The 21,536-nt window shown below is 38.0% G+C and overlaps 1 protein-coding gene across 8 annotated transcripts in view; it reads right to left on the reverse strand.

The window, feature by feature from the left end:
- The window catches only part of ACVR1C (activin A receptor type 1C), a 1,029,031-nt gene extending 1,012,246 nt beyond the window's left edge, over positions 1–16,785 (reverse strand). For 6 of the 8 annotated variants that reach the window (XM_044074848.1, XM_044074841.1, XM_044074843.1 and 3 more), the window contains exon 1: positions 16,616–16,784. In XM_044074848.1, coding sequence (XP_043930783.1) covers positions 16,616–16,769 — 154 coding nt within the window. In that variant the 5' untranslated portion in view covers positions 16,770–16,784. Of the gene's footprint in view, positions 1–5,455; positions 5,474–16,615 lie in introns of all 8 variants that reach the window. The other 2 variants (XM_044074842.1, XM_044074849.1) reach the window with 2 other exon arrangements.
- Positions 16,786–21,536: the final 4,751 nt, after the last annotated feature.

Consider the following 21,536-nt stretch of genomic DNA (forward strand, 5'->3'; position numbering starts at 1 on the left):
CAACCTTCCAAACTATGTTTAAATGATAACAGCCCATCCAACCATCCAAGCTATATTTAAAAGATAACAGGGAGTTACCCTCCTGTGTTTAAAGGATATCTCAGAGTTACACTCCTTGTCATTCCACTGGTGTCTGTTCAAGAGCAGGGGAGTCATTGGTAAGGAACATATCTTTCTATCTAGTTTTCTTTATTTCTTGATGAAGGTTTAGATCTCTGATTCTGGTGCTGGCGGTGCAATTTGACTTGGTGAGGAAAAGGAGAATACCTGGACCTCATATCTCCCCTCAGGAACCCCTACAACAATAATCATAAGTCATAGCTCCCCTCAGGATCCCCTACAACACTAATCATAAGTCATAGCTCCCCTCAGGAAACCCTACAACACTAATCATAAGTCATAGCTCCCCTCAGGAAACCCTACAACACTAATCATAAGTCATAGCTCCCCTCAGGAGACCTTATAATACTAATCATAAGGCATAGCTCCCCTCAGGAGACCTTATAACACTAATCATAAGGCATAGCTCCCCTCAGGATCCCCTACAACAATAATCATAAGTCATAGCTCCCCTCAGGAGACCCTACAGCACTAATCATAAGTCATAGCTCCCCTCAGGAGACCCTGCAGCACTAATCATAAGTCATAGCTCCCCTCAGGATCCCCTACAACATTAATCATAAGTCATAGCTCCTCTCAGGAAACCCTACAACACTAATCATAAGTCATAGCTCCCCTCAGGAGACCTTATAACACTAATCATAAGTCATAGCTCCCCTCAGGATCCCCTACAACATTAATCATAAGTCATAGCTCCCCTCAGGAAACCCTACAACACTAATCATAAGTCATAGCTCCCCTCAGGATCTCCTACAACATTAATCATAAGTCATAGCTCCCCTCAGGAAACCCTACAACACTAATCATAAGTCATAGCTCCCCTCAGGAGACCTTATAACACTAATCATAAGGCATAGCTCCCCTCAGGAGACCTTATAACACTAGTCATAAGGCATAGCTCCCCTCAGGAGACCTTATAACACTAGTCATAAGGCATAGCTCCCCTCAGGAGACCTTATAACACTAATCATAAGTCATAGCTCCCCTCAGGAAACCCTACAACACTAATCATAAGTCATAGCTCCCCTCAGGAGACCTTATAACACTAATCATAAGGCATAGCTCCCCTCAGGAGACCCTGCAACACTAATCATAAGGTATGGCTCCCATTAGGATCCCCTACAACAATAAGCCCAAGGCACAGCTCCCTTCAGAAGCCCCTACAACAATAAGTATAAGACATAGCTCCCCTCAGGAGACCCTACAATACTAATCATAAGGCATAGCTCCCCTCAGGATCCCCTACAACAATAAGCAGAAGGCACAGCTCCCCTCATGAGCCTCTACAACACTAATCACAATGCACAGCTCCCCTCAGAAGCATCTATAGCAATAAGGGCAAGGTACAGCTCCCCTCCGGGGCCTCTACAACAATACATGCAAGGCATAGCTCCCCTCCAGAGCCTCTATAAGAGTAAGTGCAAGGCACAGCTCCCCTCAGGAGCTTCTACAACAATAAGCACAAGGGCCAGCTCCCCTCAGAAGCCTCTACAACAATTAAGTGCAAGGCAAACACCCCTCAGGAGTCTCTACAACAATAAGAACAAGGATAAATACTTAGAGTCTTCTGATAGCTAAGTTTTTGAGATCAGAAATCCTTGTCGTTAGGAACCTCAAGTGGTTTTTAATTTTTTTTTTTTAACATGTCTAGCTAGATATATGCCAAAAGATACATTATATTCAATATTAGGTCTGACTAGGGAGAATTCAGAGGGGGCAATGACTTCCTTAATTTTAGAAGGAATGCCCTTGACAATTACTTGAGAAATGTAGAAGGATTTCCGAACTACAGTCATCATGCCTTGGTGAAAGGTGAGGGAATTATTAGCCCATGTGTCCAGATCCCTAATCACTGATTTGTATAGTAAGGTGTGTTTTCAGTGCAGTAGGATTTAAATAATTTCTGCTTTCTGAAGGGGGTGTTTAGTTGCAGCCCCTTTTCTATTCATCAGGAATTGACTTCAGTCAGTTCATTTTGGATGGTATAGTCAGTCAGTTCATTTTGGATGGTATGGTCAGTCAGTTCATTCTGGATGCTATGGTCAGTCAGTTCATTTTGGATGCTAGTCACTTTATTATGGATAGTATGGGTATCCAAAAGGGATTTAACAACCACACCCAGCTTGTAACCACCAGAACACTTGTTATCATTTTGGAGGTCTGCAAATGAGATGTGAAACAGATGGGGGCCCAGCATAGATCCTTGGGGGATACCACTTGGACAATGAGTGTTCTGACCTTAAACCACTTGGCTATCTTACCATGCAGTGACTTATGTTTAAGGCCATGAACATATAAACAATTTCATTATGTGGCATGATATCCAATGCCTCGGTCAGATCAAATTGGGCATCATGAATAGTTCACCCCATCTTGACTACCTGAGTGAGCTTATCAAAGAAGCTGACAAGACTCAGCAGGCAGGACTTGCCCTTTTCAAAGTCAAATTGCTGAGAGTCAAACTTAATCAAGTTTTTGATGGCATGATTTATACGGTTGGTGATGATATGCTCCATGAATTTACAAGTAAGTCTCATAAGGCTGATGAGTTTATGGTTCCCTGGGTTCATGGTAGGTCTGCCCTTTTGGAGAGGCATTATTGCAGCAGTATGTCAGATTTCAAGGACATAGCCTGTAGCAAGGCTTATGGTAAACAGATTAAGGAGGGGATCTTTTCTAATCGGTGTAGATCTGATGTTTAACACTGTTTATCAGGTAACCCAGCATGCTTATTTGACTCATGCAGGAAGTGCTCTTGGTCTTTAAGAGTGCTTTAAGAATGTGTTCCTTAATGATAAGTGAAGGAGGGAGTGAGTCAACTAAGTATTTTGAGGGAATGGTAGTTTCAGGGGAAAATGTATTGGAAATTACTAGTCAGTATGTTGGCAATGTATTTTGGGTTTGAGTGAGAGGCTCCATTATGGAGAAGCACAATTGAGAGTTACTTTTCTGATGTAACTGAAGAAGGACTTCTAATTATCCTTTGCTTCTTTTGCTGGTTTTTAATCATGTGATGCTTTCCTGGTCTTTATAAATCTTTTCAATTGCCTAGTGAGGGTTTGTAATGCAAGTTTGATGTTGTAGGGTTGTATGACGCAGCTTAAGAAGTTTTTCTTCCATCTGTTATACAGTTTGTTTATATCAGGAGACCACTAGGATGGTTAACGTTTGAGTTTACCACCATATTTGGTTTTGGAAGGAACTGATAAGTCAATGCATTTATTTAAACATGCATAACAATTACTAGTGTAACAGGCAGCATAGCATGGGTCTAATTTGGGATTGACACATGTAAATTTAGAGATTTCATTGTAAAGTTATATGAGGCGAGCCTTTTTGAAGTCTTCAAAGATAGTGATATTTGTAACTGAGTTGAAGTTTTGAGGGTAAAGGTACCCTGTATATAGTCAGAAGTCAAAAATGTTTGCACATCTGGTCAGTTAGAACACAAGCTGATCCAGGGCATTTTCATTCATCCAGTTTAGGAAATGCTGAGCATACCCAACACTGGAAGTGTAGGACCTTCAATCAATGGAAGGATTGTTGAAGTGACTGAGGATTAAAGAACCATTGTTGCTAGGGAAATCCTATATGAATGCCAGGCCTTCATTATGGTCATCATGATGGAGGGTTTCTAATAGTAAACTATCAGTCTGAAATTACTTTTTCTTAAGGTGAGCTGTGGTTAAATAGACTAAGGGGGGTCTCTGGGTATCTGTTTTGAAGAGGTACTTTTTCCTGTTGTACAATGAAACTCCTCCACCATTACTGATGGGTCTGAAGGTGCTGTAGACATAAAACTCAGGCACAGAAGTGGTTCTCTCTAAGTATTTGAATCACGGCTCAATAACAACACATACACAGATGCAGTCCAAATGCAGAAGTGCCATGGGGTCAGCCAGATTACTGCTAAGACTCCAGGTATTGAGTAGAGCCAGCTTGAGATCACCCAGTATGGGACTTAAGGTGTATGTCAGGTTGGGATGTTCATTAAATAAACTTTGCCTAAAAATGGTATGTTGGGGACAGCAAGCATTTTGGCCAGTATTCAGTAGCTCTAGAAGATATAGACCATCACTGGCAAGCAAAGTTGAACTGCTAATCATTTCATCCCAGGGTGATACATATTGGTTCCCTGGGAATAATGCCAGCAACTTAGGCATTGTTAAACCTAATTATGTTTTCCTTCTGTCTAAGCACCATTCTAGGTAAAGGGAGGCTTCCACTTAGAATTTGCAAGCAATAGACCTTCTAGCAGAGCAGGAGGGCTGTTGTAACCATGCTTCATAAGATGATAACCTACTTCCTTCACTCAGAACCAATATTGTAGTCTTAGCCAAAGTTAGCATGATACACTCTAACATATCTTTCTGCATTAACTTGAGTTTTTGTGACAGGTAATGTACCCTTTTTTCAGACTACAATCATTTCGTAGTCATATTTACTGGAGGATGGGGTGCTGAGTGCCCAAGTTCTGTCCACTATCTTGGCTCCTGGAAGTAAACTAACTGTCACCAAGTCTTTGCCCCGCATGTTGAGTGTGGAATCTATGTACCTAATAAATGAGTCATGGATAACTAGGATGTTTCCTGTAGTTGAATTAAGCTTTCCAAGTCTTGGGAACGGGCTGCTGTTGGTAAAGTGTTGATGCTGGTGTTGATATGGAGGTATGGGGAGGAGGTTCAGAAGGTGTTTACACTGATTCCTTGGCTTAATAATTCTAGGAGGCTTAGACAGAGATTTTTTGACATCATCAGTATATGAGAGTTTTGTATTGTTAAGATAATAATATTGCACTTGCATTGGTGGGGGTGTGCAATGCTTACTATAAGTAATGGATTGTAAGAGCAATGTCACCAACTTGGTTATGTGTTTGGATGTCTCACAGATGACATCTATAATGATAATTAACAGTTCATTATCACTGAGCATGAGAAAGCACTGCATTAGGATATCAAGTGTTAAAAAACTGGCAAAAGGGGTGCGTTTGCTGTCACTCCATGGTGCCCAGTGCTGATCTGTAAAAATGACCCTGTGAAGAGTAAAAGGGGCAATTGAGGTGATTACATAAAGACTGGTTGGGGGAACTAAGACATGCTTTTGCAATAAGATTATTTTGGGAGGTAGTAATACTGAAATTATGGAGATATCTGGATAGTAGTGTCTAAGAGTTGGTAAACTAGACTATTTTCTCACAAACAAACTCCTTTCCACAGCCCGTACAAGTTATACTTTCCTCAATGCAGTTTGTTTTGGCCTAGAGTACACTCATACCCAATGTTTGCTGAATGAAGGCAAATGAACCACTAATGCTGTGCTAGTTTCATAAAGCTATCATTTTTCTTTAGTCTTCCTTTCTAATCAGTGGATATGAGATTGTTTTAGTGTCCTTTTGCATGGACTTATTATCTATTGGCAGTTCTGTCCAATTTGCAAATCACAATCCCTCAGCCAATCCAAATTCCTGTATATTTACGCTTAACAGTCTCTGCCTTCTCTATCCACAATTACCACTCCTTCTTACAAGAATGCAACTCTATTTACCCAAGAACACTGCACTGCCGCTTACAATGAAAGGCAAAACACAGCTACTGCTGCTTATCTTAGTCCTACTGTTCCTCTGCCTCACTCTACCACAACCATATCCCAACTCCAACAACACAATCACGGGTTCAATAAAAGTACATTTGACTGTTCCATCACATATGGAATGATGGACAAATGACAAACCCTCCATCTTTGCATTCCTCAAGAAAACAGTAATAATACGTATGCATCTGGCTCAAAAATCAACCCCACTAAATCATTCTTCAAGTCACTAAAGCATGTCAGTCTTGTATGTCTCACTTCCATCCTTCTCTCTGGAGATATCTATCTGAATCCTGGCCCTTCCTTTACTTTCTCATCCTTCCAAAGACCTCCCTGTATTCTCACTTAGAACATCTGTAAACTAAACAAATGGGCACAGTTAAAGGCATGGACTTCATGTGATAAGCTAAAAGCCATTTCAATTTCAGAATCAATGCCCAATGAGTCCTCTTGACTTTCTGCATACTGTTTCTCTAATGTTTGCAAACAATAGACCTTCTTCCAGCACTGGAGGGGTGTAATAACTATGCTTCATAAGATGCCAACCTCCATTCTTCACTTGTTGCCCAGAACAATACTGCATCTGACTCTTGCCCCAACTGGAGCATAATTAGAAAACAACTTGGTGCATACAAAACTTTTTATAGGAACCATTTACATTCTTTGGCCTGTTGATGTACCTAATCTGGAAAACTTAATTAAAACTATTCTTTCCTTCGTCGAAGATAGAAAGCTTATTATTTGTAGTGACATCAACCTGAACAGGAATTCCCCACTCAGATATATGCTAGAACAGATTAATAAACTCTCATCATCTCACTCAAGTCATCACAGAAGGATTAGAATTAAACACAGTCACTAAAAACATTTCAGTTATCAATATGATCATTGCTAACATCCCATCCTAACTCTCTAAACTACAAATACTTTGCAATATCCTCAAAATCACAATCCTGTATTTTCCACCTGATCCTTCAAAGCTTCCAAGGATTCTTCTAGACATAAAAGTTGAATTTCAAAGAGGTAGTCAAATGTATTGCAGAATGACTACCTCTTTGAAATTCAACTTCTGACAATGGACTGGTCACCGATATACAATTGTGGCAACCTAATTACTGTATTTTCAATTTATTATGGTATTCTAATCAGAATACAAGCTAAACTTATTCAAACCTCTACCAGACTTATTAATTCTTCTCAAGTTCCCTGGATTTTACAATCACTTAGATTATTGATCAAAGCATGTATTGATGTTTAAACAGAATGAAGAAAACATGCTTTCAGTGCTACTACAATATCTATCAAACTTGGAAATGTTTGTCTCATATCAAAAATAATGAAGCTGAAACCCAGTACTTTATAGGTGCATGGGTGATCAGGTCCTTGGAAAGATGGAAGGATGAGAAAGTAAAGGAAGGACCAGGATTCAGATAGATATCTCCAGAGAGAAGGATGGAAGTGAGACATACAAGGCTGACATGCTTTAGTGACTTGAAGAATGATTTAGTGGGGTTATAGGCAATTCTAAAGCTTTCCTGAATATTATTAAACTGATCAACACCAATAAAATATTACTTAACACTCAAAGCACTTTATTACTATCTTCAAGTCTGAGTAATGAAATTGCCTCTAATTTCACCACCCTCACTCTGATGCACCAACTTACATTAATACCACCAGTAAGTTTATCTCACTGTTCTCCGCGTATAAAATAATCGACTACCCACCATTCTCTTTTAAAATCATATCCAGAAAACTGATAGAAAAACACCTAAACTAAATTAACTCTACATTAAACCCACCATTCCATTACTTATATCCTAGAATACTCAACGCCGAATCTAAGTTGGTCTCTAAACCTTATCACATATACCGAATCTTTCCCTTATAACCACTATTCATCCCCCAGCTTCACTCATGCCTTAGTTATCCCATTATTCAGGGTCCCACATCCCACAACTGTCTATGAGTATAGGCCAATGTCAACTCTCTAGACTATAGCAAAAATTCTGGACTAACTCATTTATGATGAGATGCTCAAATTCATCCAAACTTACAATTTTTTTCATACAAACATCATGTATTTCATTCAAGATATAGTGTAATTGCTAAATATATGCTTCAACCTCTAAAATTTGCTCTAATATGGAAAAGGTTTGCTGACAGGAGCCATTGTTGTAGACCTCAACATAGCTTTTGAAACTGTAAATCACAGTCTTTTATTCAGAAAACTATAAAGATAACACCCTTTCCATTCAACACTACATTAATTCCACTGTAGCAGAAGTTTCCAGTCAATGTAAAGTTGCTTAGATATTCATATGCCTAACTCCTGACACATGCTGATTCATTGCTATTAACATACTTCTGCCAAGGCTTGATATGGATTCCCTCTGATTGTACCTTTATAAGGCCACAACAACTCCACTCCACAAGAAAAGGAAACTTAAATTCCATGCTTTACACACATGGCCAGTTCCACTTAACATAATTGTAACAGCATAGCCAAAGCTGAATGACTGCCTGTCTCCAGCAGGTCAGCCTATCTACTGAATACACTAACCTTCTGGCTACAGAATTATAGATAATGTCTACTTCTGGGCAACTGATGCATCCCAAGCTAATAAAGGTTGATATTGCCCTAGCTATCTGTGAGAAATCTTTCTTCAAGCAGGCTCCTGACTCATGGTAGAGCCTTCCTTTAGGCATTACCTCCATATTAGACCTTAATTAATTCAAGTAACAACTGAAGGAACACATTAGGAATGAATACAAATTCAGATGTTTTAAAGACAATAGGAATTACATCACAGGTAACATTTCCTGATACTGTTTGCTGCACATATTGTTGGAAAGATTAAGATTCTCTTCTTTTGTCCAATGAGGCTTAGTCAACTTATTTACTTTGCAAATGTGTCTCCTATATGTGTAACTTGTAAATGTTGTGTCACTGTGCTTGCATACACATACATACACACACACACACACACACACACACACACACACACACACACACACATATATATATATATATATATATATATATATATATATATATATATATATATAGACACACACACACACATTTGATTCTTACATGGGGTAATTGGCTAGACTTAAAATGGCCCACAAGGGCAGTTAGCCTAGTACTAATCTATAAACCTATAAACCTATTTGCGTTGATGTTGTTATACATTGTTATATTTTGCATAGTCTGTGGCCCAAGATGTGGCCAAAGAGTGAGATGAAGCAACCCTCTAACCCAGTTAACTAACTTAAAAAAATCATAACCCAAAAGTCCTCATATTAATCAATCATAACTTTATATAGACATTTTGAAAGACAAGCTGCACCAGTTAATGAAAAATTTGTTTTTTACTGTTCATGCAAAAAATCGCATACTAAATCAGATTCTGAATGAAAGTCAAAAGAAAATGAGCATTTTTATTTTCTGCACTGGTCCCTATTAATGGAGAACAAAGCATGAATCCACATTATTCACACATGCTAGATGCTATCTTAAACATCCAGGGAACTTTTCATGGCCAGACAGTGGCTGATATAGTCTGGAAAACACAGTTGCCACCAAACATTGTGCACTCTTGCAGCCACAAGTTAAACATAGATCTCAATATATGTTGTGCAGAAGTAATTTTATTTTTCATTCAAAGCAGTTAAAGCATTGAGGATCATTCCAGATGTCAATGGTCCAGCTGGTCAAACAAAGTATGCAAATATCTGCAAGCTAGGTGCAGTTATTGAATCCCCAAAATACTTTTCCATCCTGCATAAAGACACGTTCCAAACAAATAAATAACTGGTGCCAGAAAGATGGTTTAAAGCTTAATACCAAAAATGCATTATCATACCTTTGAAACATTGTATACCTCAGAAAATACCACTTTGATAATATGCCCCTAAGAGATGACAGGATTATTTAGGATTTGGGAAATTATGCGGACAGTGACCTAACATTTAGCCAATGTGTCCATTTTGATGAGGAAATCCTTTTGTATCTCACAGCTCATAAACAACAGGGTTGGCTCTATATCCAGGGATGTCACTGTCCCCATTTAGTCAACCCTCTTAAGGTCAGTCATTGAGTATAACATCCTCTTTTGCCTGTATTTCTCCAGACATGTGCAACAACTGGAATACTGCCAGAGATACCTTACTGAAAGGATACCAAGCATAAGCAGTTTTCCCTACATGTGCTGCCTCAAAGCTCTGCCATTTTACTCTGTCTTTTGCAGACTGCTAGCAGGTGACCTGTGTGTCATACAAGGCCTCCTCTGACCCAGTATTGATAGACCTACTACACATCAGCAAATCAAACGGCATCAGAAATACTCAATCCAGGAATCTAAACCTTTTTGCTACATCAACAGACTGGTTTAAGGGGCTCTTGAACAGACTCTCTATTCGTGTAAAACAAAGCTCATCCATGTCTAAAGTCAGGCACAACTTGGATCTATGCATGGGAAACAGAACGTTTATCCCGTGCCTTCCCCTGCACTACTAATGGACAGAGGCAGCTCTTAAATATTTTTACCCCATGCTTGGGTCCTTTCCAAATATCTGTGTATCTGTGGTATGACCCCAATTATTATCAAAAGAGGTAATAAAGTTCATGAAGGGGTAAGGCTAGTCTAAACACTAAATGGAATAGGCAGTTGGCTAGGCTTAAAATGGCCTGCAAGGGCAGTTAGCCTAATACTAGCTAATGAACCTATGAGCAGGGCTTGTATATACAGGTAAGATGACTTCAATGACTGTCTTGTTTTCAGTGAAAGTCCAGTCTATTGCACAAGAAGACAGCCTGACAAGGACCATACGTGTGCAGTACTCAGCTCAAGAGCCACCCAAAGTGTTCCCACATGATCTTACAATGCAGCTAGAATTAAAGAGGTTACATTTTGTTTGATTTGGTCATTTGAAAAAGTGTGCAATCACAACCAAATTGACCAAGGCCAATGGCTGAGATTTGTAACTCTTCTGCTCATGGCTAAAGCTATACATGCTAATAAGAGTACGTCTTCTGCTGATCACATTCACTTTAAGTCATTAAAATGTGCCCTCTTACAATGATTTAAGCTCACATCTGAAACTTTTAGTAAAATGGTGTAAAGATCATAGAGGAAAACCAGAACATAGTGTCAATCATTTCACTGTAGACATAAGCACTTAACCTTACAGGTTGGTGAGTGGCTGTCATTTTACCACATTACAAATGTTAGAATACTTCCAGATTTGCAGCAAGCTTTCATCACTCATTCACAGACTAGAAATGCGCCTTAGCTCTATTTAACACACAAGACACTGCACATGCATAAAAGGGAACCCAGTGGATGAAGTCTAAACCACCACAGCAGGCTCCACAGACAAAAGTATAAGGGGGTCAGACATTGTTTTCAGTACATCCCTAGGCTCTGAGGTTAGAGGTTTCAGTCTACTTAAATGAAGCATGTATGGTCCAGTTGTATTGACAGATAGAACATGGAGCAGAAGCCATGTAAGACAGCTAGTAGGAATAGAACTATGACAGCAGTGGTTTGTCTTAAAGTTGTAAAGGGTACAAAACTATTGCTAAGAGTGACTCTGAATCAGACATAACTATTGTTAAGCCTGTGGTTCTTAGATATGAGCATTATTTGCCTGCACAGTCGACTCCAACTGGGAACCTTGAAGGGACAACTTTTCAGGTGTCATTTGCCTCAATTCATTTGGATGGTAAGAGAGTGAATACAAGCAGGTATCAGCTTTTGATGATATCATAGCAGATGTCCTATTAAAAAAATGACTTTGATGGCACACTACCTTATGTAAATGCAGTACCTGAAGTAAATGCACACTACCTTATGTAAATGCAGTACCTTATGTAAATGCATTACCTTATATAAATGCACAGTACCTTATGTAAATCCAATACCCTAAGTAAATGCACAGCACCTTATGTAAAGGCACAGTACCTTATGTAAATGCAGTACCTTAAGTAAATGCACACTACCTTATGTAAATGTGCAGTACCTTATATCAATGCAGTACCTTATGTAAATGCACAGTACCTTATGTAAATGCAACATCCTAAGTAAATGTACAGTACCTTATGTAAAGGCACAGTACCTTATGTAAATGCAGTACCTTAAGTACATGCACACTACCTTATGTAAATGTGCAGTACCTTATATCAATGCAGTACCTTATGTAAATGCACAGTACCTTATGTAAATGCAACATCCTAAGTAAATGTACAGTACCTTATGTAAAGGCACAGTACCTTATGTAAATGCAGTACCTTAAGTAAATGCACACTACCTTATGTAAATGTGCAGTACCTTATGTCAATGCAGTACCTTATGTAAATGCACAGTACCTTATGTAAATGCAATACCCTAAGTAAATGCACAGCACCTTATGTAAATGCACAGTGCCTTATGTAAATGCAGTACCTTAAGTAAATGCACAGTACCTTATGTAAATGCAGTACCTTAGGTAAATGCACATTACCTTAAATAAATGCACAGCACCTGATATAAATGTAGTTACACGTAGTCAGGCATGAAGAGAAGCATGTGAAGGAGTCATAAGTAAGCACACACTTTCAATAGAAGCTGGTGATATGGTCATTCCATGGCCACAGTTGGGCAATAGCCAAAAGCCTGATTCAGAGTCATAGCTGCCAAAAGGTACTGAGCTTCATCTGAAGTGGACTACTTCAAGGGAGGGGATAATTGGCAGCATAACCTTAACTGAATCCACAGCTGTCCACAGATAATACACTTCCTGTGGAAAGGAACCTGAAGAGGGTCATGAAGATAAAGAGACATAACATATAACATCCACAAGTCTCAGATCCCACCATATAAAGCATGAGGAACGTAACATCCACAACTGTCAGATCCCACCATATAAAGCTTGAGGAACATAACATCCACAGCTCTCAAATTCCCACCATATACAACTTGAATGACATAACACCCACAACTCTCATATCCTGCCATATAAAACTTGAGGGACATAGCCAATGATTTTCAAGGGAAGATGCAATCTATATAGTAGGAGAATGGATTACTCTACAGCGAATGCATCCCTGAATGAATGAATATGCCTTTACCAGACATCTTGACATAAAGCATACAATGACAAGAATTCTATACATTTGTAATATCTTTGCATTGTAGAAGATACTGTTAGACCTGTGAGATGTGCCAAAAGATTTTCAAGGCAGGAAACAAAGCAAAGACTGATGTGGTTCCTTTATCACTTATTGAAAAAACATTTCAGAGAGTAGCACTGTGCGGTCTTTAATTCATAAACATTTTGCTGCTGTTGAGCTTAACCTGAGTGCTTCTGTGCTAACCACATCAGTACCCTAAGCTTATTCCTGAAATTCAGCGCTGACTGCACAGCAAACTCTTTAAGTGGCTCACCTCCACCCACTCTCTCATTGTGAATTACGTCCAGAGGTCTCCCTCACCTTATGCTCATAAAGTAGATCTAATACTGAAAAGCTCATGGATTCCCGGGCAAATCCCTGTTTGCATAGAGGAGATGGGGCCGGTAGTGGTTTCATTCCTGCTTAAATTTGTCTGAAGATGCTCTCAGCATGGTCTTAAGAATAGAATTAAACCTCCCCATCAAGCTATTTATTTGTTTGTGGATGACGGCAGGGGGGAATTTTATTTGCTTTACTCAATAGAATTTCTATCAACAAGTCAGCAGGCCTGACAAAAAGTTAGCCTCTCTTGTCAGTATTTCCTTGGGAAAACCTACCCTATTAAAAATTTCTGATTTCAAGAGAAAATTTTCTAATTTCAAGACAGAGCCTCAAATGCACACTGTGAAGCCTTGTACTCTTGCCATGGCACCAAACTCTGGAACCAGGTAGCATCTGCTCTCAGATAACTTCAAACTGAAAACGGTTTCAAGAAAAATCTCTTTAGCTCTGCAGTGTACCCCCTGCACTTCCTTGCCTGGTTAATCAGTTGTTCCCCCTACTATTTCCTTCTCTCAAACTGCAGAATTTCTCCCACATCAGTGACTCTAGAATATTGGTCTTTGATGTGAATCCTTAACCTCTTCTTTTCTGTAACCTTGATCATACAGATTAATAAAGAATCCCCCACCCACTTTTACACAGTCCTCTAGATTTGTACATACTTTAGCATGCACCTCTGTCAGAGTTTAGCTCTTACAGGTTCATAGGTGAATATTAGGCTAACTGCCCTAAAGGTCATTTTAAGTCTAGCAATCTGAGGTCAGAATCAAAACCTGTACCTTATGTCTATAAGTGGGAAGAACTTAGCCACTGTGCGAAACCCACCCCTTCAACTCTTCCTTGTATTCTGTTCCTATTCTTCTACAACTGGCTATCTCAACTACTTCATCTAGTACAATCCTCTTTTTTTATTTTTCATTCTCTGTCAACAGTTACTTCTCACATTTGCATAGACACCTAGTCTATGTTGAATCTGTAATTACTTTATTTCAGATATTATTTGTATTCACAGAGGGTCTCCTTTAATCTCGTCGTATATTTTTCTCACTAAATATGCCTTTGGAGCTCTTTTCCTAGTATATCTGCTGAAATGGGGTCTTACATAAGTCATTCAGTCCTTTCTACTAACCAAATGCAGGTAAATAAATAAAGTGAGCATTTACCAATTTTGCAGTGGGATCTTGTAGTAGCCATGTTTCCAAAGCTGGGTTTGACTCTTAATGAATGAGGAAGTATATTCATAGCAGCTATCCTCTGTTTAAGTTCTGGACATCTGAGCAGTGTTATAAGACTTTAGAGACCCAGTCACAGATAAATTGGTAGGCCCAACTGATGAGAAATTATACAACAGGTATCTAATGGCGAACTGAAACAGCAAAGTTAACTACCAGATGAAAAGATCCAAGGTGTAGATGGCAAAAGGGTTTTACTCTGATATCAGAAATGTACAAGCCCTCCAGTGAAAAAGAACTGGATGATTTAACTATAGAAATACAACTTCTCCCCAAGATATGCTTCTTAGGGTTCTCTCAGGAAAACATCAGGTTTTGAAGGAGAAGAAATGTTAGATGAGATGCGATTCTTGAAATTAAAAAATGTAAATATTTATTAGATGTGTGGAATTTAAAACTGTTTTCTTTAATAATATGGAGCTTTTTACTGTAATATAGAATTCTTTAGAGTTGCTATACTTATTGTTTCTGTAACAAGCCAAAACTGTCTGTGCTTTCTAGGAGCTCTATTTAAAAGTAAAGATAAATTCTATCTTTGTTTCAACTCTGTCTGACCACTGTGGAGTGTACGGAACCAGAGCTGCTGGTATTTCTTACTTTATGTCAGAAACTGTTATTGGACTTGGAAATCTCTTTAATCTTCATGGAGTGTACTAAACTAGAGCTGCTGCAGTCATTTTCTTTCTGTCTGAGTTATTTGGTCTTAGACAATTCTAACATGCCGAAAATGTTAAAACAATGAATACTGGATTATAAACCGGTAAAACATTATGTTTATCATGCAGGTTTAATCACCTGATAAGTATTTGGAATTAACAAGATCAGTACTTAACATTTTTTTTTGGTCTTCAGTTTATCTAGATGAATATTTTTATTTTATTTTTCTATGCATCTGCAATACAGTGTTGTACTATAATATGATCTTTCTAGAACTAGAGATGGTACTGTCATTTTCATTCAGTCTGTCCGGGTTATTTGGTTTTAGAAAATTCTAATGTGTGGAAAATGCTACAACAATGATTACTAGATCATAGGCGTCTTGAAAATGATCTTCATTGTGAGACTTCAATCACCTAAAAAGATGCTTGCAAATAATGGCATCAATACTTGTCAGTTTATCTAGACAAACTTTTTTATTTTATTTTTCCTACTCAACTGCAGTACAGTGTTGTGTTATGAATTTTTAAAGAGTTTTCATTTGTTCATTTCTAAAAGTTATGGTTTGTGGCTGATGTCCCATTTTACTAACAAAGTGAATCCTCACAGCATTGGTGTGACTGCTAGTAGCCACCTTTTTGAAGACTTGTCCTGCGGCGCTTGTGTAAAGGACTGCATTTTATAATCTGTGTACTTGGGTAAGGTTTCTAATCTCACAGCAGTCAACTGTATGTGTGTGAGTTGGTACTTGATATTACAGAGAGCCTTTCATGGGAGGTTGGCATAATGGTTAAGGTATTTACCTTACAAACACAAGGTGCAGGGTTTGATTCTCAGATGGGGTAACTGGTTGGGATTAAAATGGCCCACAAAGGCAGTTGCATTAGTACAAACCTATGAGAGATACTCACTTTTACAATCTGGATACTTTCCACACTTGTCTGCTTTCATAATTTACCTATGAAAATCATGAACAAAAAGGGTAAACAAGGTACTCTTTTGGGAGTTCTGTTACAATGTGAGTATCTTGAACTGAACATTAGGAATGCAAACACAATTCCATCCCCTTAAACAAAGGGAGTGAAAGGCATACAACAGTGACAGTGGGATTCTGCATTGTTTTATCACCTCCAATAAGTCATTCTAGGAATAGCAGCCATATTCCTTCTCTTGGCTAACAAAACACATGCAGACCATTATGACTGACTTTACAAACCCTCCATTGTCTGTGCAAGACAGGGTTGAGCCACTGTTCTATGACCAGAATGGAATCCCTTCCTTAATAAGATGCTCATCCTTTGGACAAAGTCACCCATCTAGCAGCATTCCTAAAGTGTGGTATAACAGGCAATATAAACATTGTTAAATATTTGTTTGTAAAAATTTAAATATTGCTAAATTAAGTGTCATTCAGCTCAAACATCACCACTACCATCCCATAGATTTATATTAACTAAATAGCACATAACAGAACAAAAATACAAATAATGTTGTAATTATTAAATTATTGTTAAATTACCTGAAGGCAAGTGAAGAGTTACATTGTTGCAGTAATCTGAGAAGCAGCATTCTGTCCTTGTGACGTTGTTTGAGCTGTGACAGAACACTTGGGCGTTTAACTCCAAAAGCGATATACAAGACTTTGTGACCTCTTCTTTGCCATATGCCAGCATGACAGAGGACCAGCATGCCCCATCAGTTTCACATGAGTAATTTGTACTTTTGCACAGCAGGCAGACACACTTCAGACCTGTGAAATGTTTAATGTAGAAAACTGATATGTAAATATCAATCAACGCTTTGTTTTAAGTTGATATTTTAACAAGCTGTTTATTTAAAAACAAAAAAATTACCAGGGTTCTGTATATTCTCAGTTATGCAATGGTGAAAGTAGTGGAAGAAACATTCAAACCAGTACAATTAAGGCACAGTACCTTCTTCTAAAGTAAATGTTGAAAAACTAATTCAGGGAGTTAGTGAGTAGTGGGATAAACATTATTTTTACTGTTATTTAAAAATGTTAAAATACACACCAGTTTCATACCTCAATGTTGTATATCATAACTGAAAATGATGTTTAAGAGAATCATTTATAGTCTGTTTATAATAATCATTACTTTTTAATGCTGAACAGATATGATGCATTAAAATGTTCAGATACTTAATATACATGTAGTTTATGTGACTATCTAAATAATATATTAGCATGTATATTGTTACTGTCTACATACATTCTCTAAACATTCTTTTCCCTTTGAAGATTATAGCCATTCTCAATAATTTATGCACATTGTGTATTATACTGGGATAGTCTCCCCTACTTCAGTTTTCCAGTTTTTCATGATTATAGACCTAGGCACAAAAGATATAATTAACCACATGCTTCGCTCCTCTTCTGACCACCAATTACATTCACTAGGCATACATTTCATGTAAACTAAACTTATTTCTGAGAACAAAAATACATATTCTTTTTTTATCTTCATCCTACCTTTCCCTGCCCTTGAACCCTTCCAAAATGTATATCATAACTGTGTTTTCTTCACTATATCTGCGGCATCTTGTGCTATTTTTTCTTTCTTCTCAAAAAAAAAAAAAACTAGTAGGGGCTACAAACCATCTGTGTAGCAGCTCCATCATCTGATCTCAGCTATAATTCTACCTTTTAATTTTGTTCATCTTTTTCAGGTTTCCTTTCATTCAAGTTTCTCGATTTGTTAAACCTTGTTCAGCACCCACTTTCATTTTAAACCATGAATGGTACTTTTCCCCCTGCTTTGCTTCATATATGAGTACACCAAGCCACCCCTTCCTTTTTGATTCTGTTATACTTTCCCCATGTCCATGTGTGTTCTTGCTGTTTCCTAACACTCATGTCATGTACCCAAATGGATTTTAATTTAGCAAAACTAAACTGGTGGGATGAATTTCAGTTTTTCTTTTACGGAATGTAAAGGTAGGGTAAGAATTCTTGGTCATGATCCAACACCTCATTATTTCCAAACTTCCAAAGCTGTTCCTACCTTACTCTATGCGAATATTTGCCTATCTCTCTGTCTTTCTTATTCCAATCATCGTTTATATAATTGTCCTCCTACATTTATACCCTGCCTCTTTCATTCTAGCTTCTGTCTCTCTAACTAAATAGGCCTTTTGCCAATTTTCCAGCCAATTCACTCATATTTTCTCAGTAAACTTTTGCACAACTCCACATTCCTATAGGTCTGCTCCCCCTTCTTGTTGGCAAAGTCATTTGGTAACACTTAATGCTACTGCCGATGTAGAAAACTGAGGGAGTTTCATTCTTCTCTCCTTCTCCTCCCCCATTCTTCTGTACAGTGTATAGTCAGCTTAGGGTTTTTCAGTTCCCTGCTTTGCTACATACCTGGCCTAAATTTCCTAAATGTCATCCAGTCTTTCTTATTCTGTTACAACACAGCCCAGATGGTGATAGGCTAATTCGGCAGAGAATTGTGTTGTCACCTCACAGCAAGAGGTTCCTCAGTTTGATTCTCAGCTGGGGTGACTTTTGTTCAGAGACTGCATGTCCACCCTTTGTTCATGTGGGTTTCCTCCAGGTGCTCCTGTTTCTTCCTTCATAGGTTCATAGATTAGCACTAAGCTAACTGCCCTTGCAAGCCATTTTAAACCTAGCCAATTATCTCTTGTGAGACTCAAACCCTGCACCTTGTGTTTGAAAGGCAAACACCTTAACCATTAGGCCACCCTCCTGCAGTAAGTGGACTGGGCACTCTAAATTGGTCACAAGTGTGAGTGTGCATGTGAGTGTGTGGTGTAGAATAACTGCCATGGGAGGGCTAACCACCTGATGCTATAAACCTTGCCTCTCATTGATTGTCACAGTTGAAGTGGCACCCCAACCCCATGTGCAAAAAAATGGGAAAAGGGAGTTGTGGAATGGATGGATGGTGGGACAGATGGATGGTGAAAGACTAAGGGGCTATCATAATATTTATAATTCTTCCCGTACGTATACTAACCATAGGGCCTCTATTTTCCAGTTGTAACTGATTTCTCATCTTCAATTCTTCAATATTCATTGATACGGTGCTCTCATGTGTGCCCTACACTAAGTCCCAGCTAAGTAAAGTAATGTAATTCTATAACATCACCACTGTTGTCTTTTCTTTCCCTGCTAGAACTTTTACTGGTACTGCCTTTGGTATATCACAGGTTAAATATGAGCTAATCACAAATTCATTAAATATTTTAACACTGCTTAATTTACAAGATCTATCAGACCTCCTTAAATGGCCAGACCCAAGCCTTATAATTGCTCCATCTCTCCAAATCCCTCACTTTCCAGAATAACTCCTCCATAAACAGATCAAACAATCTCAGTGAAAGGGTATAACCTGACCACATGCCCTTATGGACTGATGTTTCTCTGAATTTTTCTCTGTTTATTGAAATGATTTACTTTTATGTTTGTCTGAATCAAACACAGAAAAATTAATCCAATTCATCTTTACAAAGTAAGTAAAGCTACTTTTTGTGTATCGCATTTAAACTTCTTGAAGAAAATGTCATTATTTTTCTATCCTTGAGAATGACACATGCATTTAATAGTGTAACTAAATGGCTAATAACTGCGTTATCAAAAATATAAAAAATGACATCATCATAGTCATCATCATTTATTTAACAGAACAAACCCAGCTTCCAGACTGATCCTTGTACTTGAGCCAACCATTTGCAAAACTGAAATATTTGCATAATTGCTGCATGTTCTAAAATGTTAATGCCAGTACAAATGTAATTAATGATAAAGATCACATTAAGACTCTAGTTAAGGTGATGTAAAACATCCATTCTGAGTGTTCTTAAAAGTTCCATATCTTTACTTACATGCATAAAGAAAGTAGTTGTTCACTTTCACAACACTGAGAAATTATGCAAACTCCAAGTGCTCAGAAAATAAATTATATTTTGTATCATCAGAGCAATTAATTGCAAAATATTCTGTTACAGTCAAGCACTTTTGTAGGGAGAGACAAACTCCACCACACTCTGATGTTTTGGTTGTCTATATTCCCACAGCCTCACACCCTCTTAAATATTTATACTACCTCCAAGGTCACAGTACCTCTAGATAGGTTAGTAAGACTCATGATAGAACAACCATAGAATAGCTAAAATCCTCTTAAATGGGAAAACAAACCCCACTCAAAGTAGCGTCAATTTTGACACTACAATGTATATCATAATCATTTAAACACCATACAATCACACACACACACACACACACACACACACACACACACACACACACACGTCAACTTGTGCACAATCAGGTAAAAATAATTATGTCTAGTTTTGCAGGAAGAATTTGAATGTTTAAACTACATACAGAAAGAAGAATCTTTTTTGTTTTGCAAACCAAGGTTATTAAAATGACCACTTTAATTATCTTGTAAACAGACAAATACACAACAGTTTTCAACTGTACATTATATCATCCTGACAAATGCTAAGGCTGTTGTAAGATAAATCCAAAGAATACCGGACAGTATTTGCTGATGGCATGATTTCTTTTGGTAACTTAGGTGGGGGAGGAGTAAAAATAAGTAGCCAAAACAGTCTCACCAAGACAAAGAATTGCATTACATGAAGGCATGAAGGGTGTGGCAGCCTGTTAAGAAGCGCATGGCACTACAACTCAAATATGCAGGAAGTGCATCTTTAAATGTCCTGGGCAGCAGGCAGAGCACCACACTTTCTGTCCAACGGGAGTGCTCAAAGACCTGAAATAAATCTTCTAACCCCCACTAGATTATGACCAGAGTGACAAGAGCTGGGGAATGAATCGGGAAGCAGTGAATAAGTGTTTGATGATAACTGGAGGCTGAGACCAAAAGTTATTTAAATAACATATGGCAGCACAACATGAGAAGGAAAACGCTTTATAATAGTATTTCTAAATTCTGTGGCAATCATAAATGATGTTTGGAATAATGATAGAGCATCCAATCAGTCAGCAAAGTATATTCTTAACATTTGAGAATTAAATACAGCCTCTTAACCTAACACATTTTTTTAAAACTTGAAAATGCATGATGGAGTCCTTCCAAACTAATTAGAATACATTAAAGAGTCACTTCTGCTCTTAATATGTGTTTCTAACTATATGCATAGCCAGGCAGACCACTGTCTTCTCATTTCTGTCTGTTATTTTCACAGTCTACGAATGCTTTATTTGAACCTGATTAGGGACGCTGTCTGATTTTTGGCTACTAAAAATGAAATTCCATTTGGATAAGCTGAAATTTGGAAACTGTACCAATGACTGTAGCACATCTACTATAAGCAAATTTAAAGAATATTCCAAGTACAGAGCACTTTACCATTTAAATGGTAAATATGAGACAAAATACAATCCAAGTGGTGTTCAATAAGGGCTCTGACCTAAAATGCCAAAG

Source organism: Protopterus annectens, chromosome 6.part0 (assembly GCF_019279795.1).
Source record: "Protopterus annectens isolate FY-2018-M chromosome 6.part0, PAN1.0, whole genome shotgun sequence".
Taxonomy (NCBI): domain Eukaryota; kingdom Metazoa; phylum Chordata; order Ceratodontiformes; family Protopteridae; genus Protopterus; species Protopterus annectens.